Raw genomic sequence first — 9,303 nt, forward strand, 5'->3', positions numbered from 1 at the left:
ACACACACACACACACACACACACACACACACACACACACACACACACACATGCAGATAAATATAACAGAAATACTACCAAGGACACGGAAGTCATTTTATGTTGTAACAGAGTAAAGTACTTTTAAAAATCCTCTCCGCACACACACCTCTTCTATTAATCCAATCAGAGCGCGCGGTGCCCGAAAACGCCTTCTACATGCCTCAAAATTTCAGACGTTGTCATCGGCCATTTTGAATGTGGCATGATCAACTAATGTAATTTAAATATAATTTAAATTAAAATGTCAGAATTCGATATTTGCCATATTTCGTTAATATAATCAGTGATGCATGTAATTATGTTGTATAAAATATTTAAAAACGTTTTATAAGTATAACAAACTAACTTACATATTTATCGTGGGGCGAACAGAGTCAAAGGCATTACGAAACATGCCACACAAAAGATGGAGGATCCGTTCTTCCAATTCGTGCATTTGACACGTTCAAGAGCTCTGCTCTGAATATAAATAGTGTAACTGCAGACAGGGAAATCATCTGATCGAAGACGTTAAAGGTAGTATAACTTATTATTTTAATTAATTTTCCAACTGTTTACAACTTCATGTTTTAAAATATACATCTGAAATATAAATTATATATAGATTTTGAAATCTGTAAATGTGTCTTATATGGTTATGCAACTCCAGTTGTGTAACCATGCGTTGAGACGGTTATTTAATAGAAAAATATATATTTCTAATAGGAATATAATAACTATATATACATTAACTACACATACAGTAACAACGTTATGAATGGTATAACAGATAAAAGTTGCAATCGTTAAGAATACTCAATATTTTATTAAATAATAACATAACTCAAAACGAAAGCTACAAAACATGCATTTAGTGTTTTGTGTAGCTTCCAAAACGTCGAAAAGTAAATGTAAAGTAACACACTGTAGGAAATGAACTTACTGTGTAAACACTGTTATAATGTTTCTGTAACACTATTAGTAACATTGCATATTGTTGCATTTCTTTCAGGTTTGATACACTATGGCATTGAGAACTGCTTTATCACGTCTGCTGGTGAACTCACAGAGATGTTCTCTGATCTCTGTGTCAAGGGCTCAAGGCACTTCAGCAGCTGCAGCATTCGGTTAGATCAATAATTCACCATTTCATAATCATAATTCTGAATGATCAAGAAAAATAGAGAAAACAGCAAAAAAACAAAAGAACATTTTATGGCACATTATTTCACCTCATCAGTGTATTTAAAATATATATGTGACCCTGGACCACAAAACCAGTCATAAGGGTAAATTTTTTGGCTTGTTGGGATAGAACAATATTTGGCTGAGATACAACAATTTGAAAATCTGGAATCTGTAGGGTGCAAAAAAATTTTTTTTTAAATATCCTAATGATTTTTGGCATAAAAGAAAAAGCTATAATTTTGACACATTATGTATTTTTGGCTATTGCTACAAATATACCCATGCTACTTATGTTATGACTGGTTTTGTGGTCCAGGGTCATATACTGTATGTATTTTCATGTTAAGGCTTGGCAACTAATTGATTGACTTTTTTTTTCAGAGACAGAGGAGCAAGTGAAAAAAGCAGCAAAACCACGTAAATATATATGTTTATTATTTTCTGATTGTGATGTTTGATTTTGACATCATGCTACACTAAAAAGCTTTTTGATTTCTAGCTAAGGTGCAGTTTGACTGGCGTGATGCGTTGAATCTGGAAGGACAGCTCACAGAGGAGGAGATCATGATCAGAGACAGTTTCCGCACATACTGCCAGGAAAAGCTCATGCCCCGCATCCTCATGGCCAACAGAAATGAACGTAAGTGGAACAGCTAGTCACATCTTATCACATTATGTATAAAAACGGGGGTCAGCAACCTTCATGCATGAATAAAGGGATGGTTCATTCAAAAATAAAAATTCTGTCATCATTTACTCACCCTCCACTTGTTCCAAACCTGCATGAGTTTCTTTCTTCTGTTGAACACAAAGGAAGATATTTTGAAGGTTTTGATGTGGGTAAACGAACAGTTGATATGACTTCCATATTATTATTATGATTATTATTTTCCATATCAAATATTTCATTACCCACATTCTTCAAAATATCTCTCATGCTCAACAGAAGAATGAAACTCATGCAGGTTTGGGACAAGTGGAGAGTGAGTAGATGATGACAGAATTTTCATTGTTGGGTGAACTATACATTTAATTCTTACCACGGGTTTATTTTATTTATTTATGTATGTATGTATTAAATAATTAATTAAGGCGAGACACTGCAGGTGAATAGGGTAAAACAATTAGCTAATAGTTATTACCTTACTTACCCAGTTGATTGATTACTTTGATAATTGCAAAAAAAAAAAATTGTATTACAGTTTTCTACAATTTTAGGTTTAAATATGCAAATTGGCATTATTTAATGAAATATGCGCTAATTTGCATACATTTGTAGTATAAAAATCTAAACACTGGATGAAGTCAGTTTCAAAATTCTTGTTTTTTTTTTGACATATCTCATTTTGTCACAACATAATTCAGAAAAAACGTAGAACAGACAGGAAACACTATATTTTTTACCATTTTTGGGGGAATAAAATGTTGTATAAAATCAAGCAAATTATATATGAACAAATCCCTCTGTAAAAACATTTGGGATATAGACAGGAATAAAAATGTAAAGTTTGGTGTGTGTAAGTTTTACTTAAGTGGAGATTTATGGCTCAGTGTAGAAGAAAAAACAGGATTAAAAATATTAATTGTAATTGAAATCTACTGACACAAATAGATTAAGTGCTATAAAAGAAACACTTAACCGTGTTTTTTGGATGTTTTCTTTCCACTAGTCTGAAAAAACACCAAAAAAAAAAAAAGCCCAAAATCTCAAAATTGATAGGTGCATGAAAAAACAGTGTTTTTGCCTGCAGTGTCTCCCCTTAATTATATATATATATATATATATAAACTTTTTTAGTTATTTTAAATGTTACTCATATATATATATATATGTATATGTGTGTGACCCTGGACCACAAAACCAGTCTTAAGTCGCTGGGATATATTTGTAGCAATAGCCAAAAATACATAGCATGGGTCAAAATTATTGATTTTTCTTTTATGCCAAAAATCATTAGGAAATTAAGTAAAGATCATGTTCCATGAAGATTTTTTGTAAAATTCCTACTATAAATATATCAAAATGTAAGTTTTGATTAGTAATATGCATTGTTAAGAACTTAATTTGGACAACTTTAAAGGTAATTTTCTCAGTATTTAGATTTTTTTGCACCTTCGGATTCCAGATTTTCAAATAGATGTATCTCGGCTAAATATTATCCTATCCTTACAAACCATATACCAACAGAAAGCTTATTTATTGAGCTTTCATAAGATGTATATATTTCAGTTTTGTCAAATTTAACCTTATGACTGGTTTTGTGGTCCATGGTCACATATATGAGTAACATTTAAAATAACTAAAAAAAGTTGATGGCCCCTGTAGTATAATGTCGTAAAAAGAAAAGCCTGAAATTTAAATCTGTGGCTCTGAATTTTCAGATTTCCATCGGGAGATTTTAAATGAAATGGGAGAGCTTGGTGTCCTTGGGCCTACGATTCAAGGTAAAATCAGGCTTTTAAATGTCTTTTAATAATCATCCTCTTGAAAGTGGAAATATATACAAACCATAGTCTCATTTAACATCAAATCTCATGTGTACAGCCTCCAGGTGACTCTGATTCTGTTTTCCATGACAGTGAATATAAAAAGTACGTTGTTTGATGTATTGGGTTCTTTGTGTTGAAGGATATGGCTGTGCGGGCACCAGTTACGTGGCATACGGTTTGATTGCCAGGGAGGTGGAGAGAGTGGACAGTGGGTACCGTTCAGTTATGAGTGTCCAGTCCTCACTGGTCATGCATCCTATCAACGCATATGGAACAGAAGCACAGAAACAGAAATACCTGCCTAAACTGGGTTAGTCAACTACCTAGTCAGTGCATTGCATTGAACTTCCCAATTATTCAGTAATTACAAATGACTGGAAAAGTCATGGAAAGTCATTCAAGACGTCCGCACATGTATTGGTTGCCCCATGTTATGTGTCTTTTATTCTTCTCAGCTCGTGGAGAGATACTGGGCTGTTTTGGACTTACAGAACCAAACCATGGGAGTGACCCTGGTGGCATGGAGACCAAAGCTAAATACAACCTCTCCAGCAAGACCTACACCATCAGTGGGGCAAAAACATGGTTAGTGACCCTGAAAAGTTTGCATAGTTTGGTTTAGTCAAGAGGCTGTCCATATGTGTGACTCTGAACCACAAAACCAGTCATAAGGGTCCATTTTTTTTTTTACAGTTTTTCTCAATTGCTAAAACACTATAACCAGTCTTTTGAACTAAAATTTCAAAACTATAACGCCATTTTTGAAAAAGCACACCCATTTCCCTAAACTATAAACACTATTCCCTGCTTTGACACATGAGTTATATTTGGTGAACTGTTACTTCAAAACTCTACACACAAATCCCTACATTTCTCAGTGCTTACACCATGAGGTCATTTAGAAAGCACAAGCATTCAATATTGTTCACTCAAGTCTGCGAAGTTTGAGCTCAATTAGCACACAATTACCCAACTGGAAACACTAGGAGTCAAAATTTAGCACACACCAATCAGAACCTTCGATGGAGATAAAAGGATAAAAGTTTTTCTCAGTCACTTTGGTGCATTTCTCAGATCAGAAATGAAATATACATTTGTCTGCAGTTTCCTACATTATCAGTTGCTATTGTCATGTTGCTCAAAATGTATTATATACTGTAGTTCTCTGTGCAATAGTCTTACCCCTCAAAACATCAAGTCATTAGCTCATCGTATAAATCATTACCTAAATGCAAAATTTTTGATCTAGTTGTCCTAAACTGTCAATCATATATTCTACACAATTCTATTAGACTTTTTGTAAATTTGCCATGAATTATTCAAGTGAATCTTGACTTTCACTAATGAAGATAATATAGATCAACCAATGATAAAGCAGTTCCCTTCCGAGGGAACTCTCACCGCGTCCCCTAGGGGTCGCTATTGGGGAACGCTGCAGCGTGACTCGTGTCTGAAGAATGCATAGAAAAACTCCATGAAATGGCCGGCGACAGCGTATGACGTCACTGCGGCGCGCACGTCGCTGCTGGTACGTCACTACCGGGCGACACAGTATAAAGAGTCGCCGAAGTAAACATACAGCCTCTTCGCTGTCTTCAGCTTTCTCTTTGTCTAGGAGTGCATATTCTCTCACCGGAGGCCTGCTGGTGACGTGTGTGGTAATCTGATACCCGCACTTTCACACTGCCCGAGCTGTGAGGGGAGAACGCAAGCAAGATTACCTCTTGAGAGAGTAGAATGCGATCGGTGCATTCATTGCTTGTTTGTAACGAGAGGCACGCTCTCATACCCACTTGCTACGACTCTCTGCTACGTGGGTGAGATAAATTACAGCTCGTCCAGCTCCCGAGGGACTAATGGGCTTATCGCGAAAACGCAGTACGCAAAAGAGGGAGGTGAGTTTCTCTGTTCCTCATTTTGCATGAGTGTGTTTGCCTCTCGCGGCATTAACAGACGCATTCGCGGCGTCGCCAGCGGCTCCTTGCTTGTTTATTCCCGAGGGAATTTGGCGTCTGGGCGGAGTTTGTTTAGCTCCCGCGGGAGCCGAATATATGCTGCGCGTCGCGATTGTGGAGTTAATTTACTGCCATAAAATATGTGTGTGCATGTATATGTATATACATATGTATGTTATGTATGCTTATATGTGTACATATAAAGGGGAGAGATTTTCCTAGACTAGTTCGACCATGATTATGCAGATCATGGCAGAACAGTCTTAGTAACTACAGCTGTCTGAGGCTAGCTGTACGTTAACTCTTCCTACTTTAGGGCTGGAGGCTTTCAGTCAGTTTTACCTCTGGTAGTCCTTCCTACACATACAGATATCTGCGGATATCTGTGTGTGGGCTTACTGATTACTTTTTGTTTGGAAACATAAAAGTAGTTCTTTAAGCTCTTGCCTAGATGGTGCTGTCTCCCCTGCTAGGGTTTAAATAGACAGCCCACTCTGCTGGGTTGGGCTGTTTTCAGGAGGACTAACCGGAGGTCTTTCACTGATCTGTTAGTTTTTCCCAGGCTCTTTGGCCTTTCTGGATTTATGTGATTTGGGCTAGGTAGATCACTGCCTTTGAGTCCTTCACTCCATGAAGGCCCAGGTTCGAGCCCTACAACATGAGCTCCCTGCACGCAGCGGTTCTTATGTCCCATAAGAACCTCCATTACCGATGTTCTGGATTTTAACTCCTTAAACAGGTTTTGTTTGAGTTTGAGTTAAATGCAGGTCACTCATGGGTGAGTACGATCCATATTTTTCTTTTAATAAAGAAAAAGAACTTAATACTGTCTCAGGCCTGTGTGTTGTGTTTTTGCTTTTCAGAGAAAAACACGACGAGTTTACGTCGGATGCTCCCCCTCTGATCCTACGGGTTATGGTTACGGCAGTGTTCGTCCTATCCACGCCACAGGTCGTGCGGTAAACCACCCTCCCAGCATTTGTTAGACATAGGACTTATGTCCTCTTCAAGGTAAGCTCCCTAAGTTTCTTTCTTAGGATTGCCCTTGGCATGTTTAACATTTGTCCTTTGCAGGCCTTTTTCTGAGAATCCCTCTTCCAGACTCTCTCTGTGGACTTTAGATCCTGTGAAGTGATCTTATCAGCCGAAGGTTCTTTCCAGCACCTCCTGAGTTTTGTCTCCAAGGAGCAATTTCTCAGTTCTCCAGTAACTAAAGTAGCACTCCCCTTTCCGCGGAAAGGGTTTATTCAGAGTACCGCTTCTCGCTGACAAGCCAGGCTTTCTCCCCGGTTCATCTGGGTTAGGAGCCTGTCCCTCTTGTCCAGGCTGATTCTCACTCTTCAGGCTCACACTCGAGCTGGGCTCTCCCCTTCCCAAGGGAAGGGTCCCTAACGAGCGCCCCCTCGATGGGATGGGCGTTCCTCCCTGGCCTTCAGGGTTAGGAGTCTATCCTCATAAGTTCCTGCTCCGGGGGATTTATGTCCCGTTGAGACAGGAACATAAGTCCACCTAGACTGGGGTCTGTCGATCCCCCTGTTAGCCCGAGGGCAGGGTCGATTCAACCGAGGTAGTACTCCCCTTTCTGCAGAAGGGGTTTATTTAGAGTACTGTTTCTCGTTGACAGAGCCAGGTTCTCCTCCCGGTTCATCTGGGTTAGGGGCCTGTCCTTCTTGTCCAGGCTGATTCTCACTCTTCAGGCCTCACGCACGAGCTGGGCTCTCCCCTTTCCGAGGAAAGGGTCCCCAATGAGCGCCCCTCGTTGGGACGGGCGTTCCTCCCTGGCCTTCAGGGTTAGGAGTCTGTCACCATGACTATCCAGGAGCTCCCTTCTCAGGAACCTGAAGTAACTTTAGTAGCTCCCCTTTCCGCGGAAAGGGTCCTCTCAGAGCTCTTCAATGACAGCAGCTCACCTTAATTCAAGGTTCGTCAGTAGCACCACTGTCGTGTGGACAAATTCCCCTTTATTTGGGTAGAATCTGTCATCAGGCTTCCTGAGTCAGGTATGATTGCTCCCCTTTTGAGAAAAGGGTTCCTCTCGAGCGCTGCTCCTGGCAGGAGGAGTAAGCTCCCCTTCTGATGAAGGGTGAAATCGGAGCGCTGCCTCCTGGCAGGCGGGTTTTCCTCTCTGTTAATCAGGGTTAGGAGCCTGCTTGCGCCTGACTTCCGGGTCGAGTGTCACCTCCCCTTCAGGCTTTATGACTAACTAGGAGTTACCCCCTTTTTTCAGGACCTTGAAATGACCTAACGGCTGCTCCCCTTTCTGCGGAAAGGGTCCTACTAGAGCACCACCTTCTGGCGGGTGTTGGCATTTCTCCCTGCTTCTCAGGGTTTTGAAACCTACCCTTAACATGCTAGAAGCGAAGGCTCCTACGATTGAAGCCTCCTCAGGCTGTTGGCAGCTCACCTTTTAGGGTTCCCTCAAAGCAGCGCCACTGCCGCATGGTGAATTTTTCTCCCTTGGCTAAGGAAGAAATAACCTATCTTTCTCAAGGTCCTGATTTGAGCACGTTCGCTCCCCTTCTCAAGGGTCCCGTTTAGAGCACGGCTCCTAGTGGGATGAGTATGCTCCCCTTACAAGGAAGGGTAATTTCTGAGCATCACCTTCTCCTAGTAGGCATCTATGTGGACTGGGTCTAGTACGCTCCCCTTTACACTAAAGGGCCCCTTCAGAGCATTGCCCTTTTTAAGGACGGATGTTCCTCCCTGCAAGTCGGGGTTAGGGGTCTGTCCGCTGTCTGCGTCCACTATATGATGGTCAGTAGCTCCATGATTTCATCAGTCGACTAACAGTTTGCGGACTGTCTGTCCTGATTGGGGTGTAGCATTGCTCCCCTCTCTAATCAGGGAGGGTTCCTCCCCTATTTTAATTCTCGTCATCCTATGACAAATCTGGAGCTTTAATATGAAACCCCCAAAATGGGGGAAAACACAGTCTCCAAATCCCATTTTACTAGGGTAAGTGTCCCACGCTAAACCCTGGGCACTTTCTGAAATCCACAATAGTGGTAAGTGCGCACGGAATCTTTGTGCACTTCCTAAAAATCCACATAAGTGGTAAGTTCCCACCAAGTTTTTGGGTTCTTTTCTAAAATCCTATACGGTATGGGTTACGCGGTACTCGTTCCCATTTTTTGAGTTGGTTTAAAACCCCGGTCTCCCTGGGCCCAACTTCACTCGATATCACCTCAGATATCTCCTGACCATCTGTTATCCAGGGTGCGTTATCTGAGGATAACCCCTGCTAGAACGGTCTCTGTCTTGGGACAGGCCTGTTAGTCGCTATTTTTGAGTCAGTTCACTGAGGGAACTAGACTCAGTAGTACTGGCAGTTCCTGTTCTAGTTAAGTCTAAGTATTAACTTAGCCGTTCCTCCGAAGGAATCTCCGATTCCAACCTGAGCTGTGCTCTGGGTCCTTTGACCCATTCAGGTAAGTGAGTAACAGTTCAGGCTTTGGCCGGGGAGGTTACGTTCTGACAGCTGTCACCTCGTCCTATAGGGATAATTCCTCACAGAATTTACACTTAGTGCTCACTACTATGCACTCCCCTCAGCATGGAGACGTTGGTATACCGTTCCCCAATAGCGACCCCTAGGGGACGCGGTGAGAGTTCCCTCGGAAGGGAACGTCTCTAGGTTACGTATGTAACC

At 40.9% G+C, this 9,303-nt stretch overlaps 1 protein-coding gene across 1 annotated transcript in view; it reads left to right on the forward strand.

Moving 5' to 3' along the window:
• Positions 1 to 461: 461 nt before the first annotated feature.
• gcdha (glutaryl-CoA dehydrogenase a) overlaps positions 462 to 9,303 on the forward strand; it is a 19,795-nt gene continuing 10,953 nt past the window's right edge. The window contains exons 1-7 of the mRNA XM_073851831.1: positions 462 to 558; positions 1,034 to 1,148; positions 1,591 to 1,626; positions 1,709 to 1,849; positions 3,592 to 3,654; positions 3,839 to 4,009; positions 4,155 to 4,284. Coding sequence (XP_073707932.1) covers positions 1,046 to 1,148; positions 1,591 to 1,626; positions 1,709 to 1,849; positions 3,592 to 3,654; positions 3,839 to 4,009; positions 4,155 to 4,284 — 644 coding nt within the window. The 5' untranslated portion in view covers positions 462 to 558; positions 1,034 to 1,045. The remainder of the gene's footprint in view (positions 559 to 1,033; positions 1,149 to 1,590; positions 1,627 to 1,708; positions 1,850 to 3,591; positions 3,655 to 3,838; positions 4,010 to 4,154; positions 4,285 to 9,303) is intronic.

Source organism: Garra rufa, chromosome 12, assembly GCF_049309525.1.
Source record: "Garra rufa chromosome 12, GarRuf1.0, whole genome shotgun sequence".
Classification (NCBI taxonomy): domain Eukaryota; kingdom Metazoa; phylum Chordata; class Actinopteri; order Cypriniformes; family Cyprinidae; genus Garra; species Garra rufa.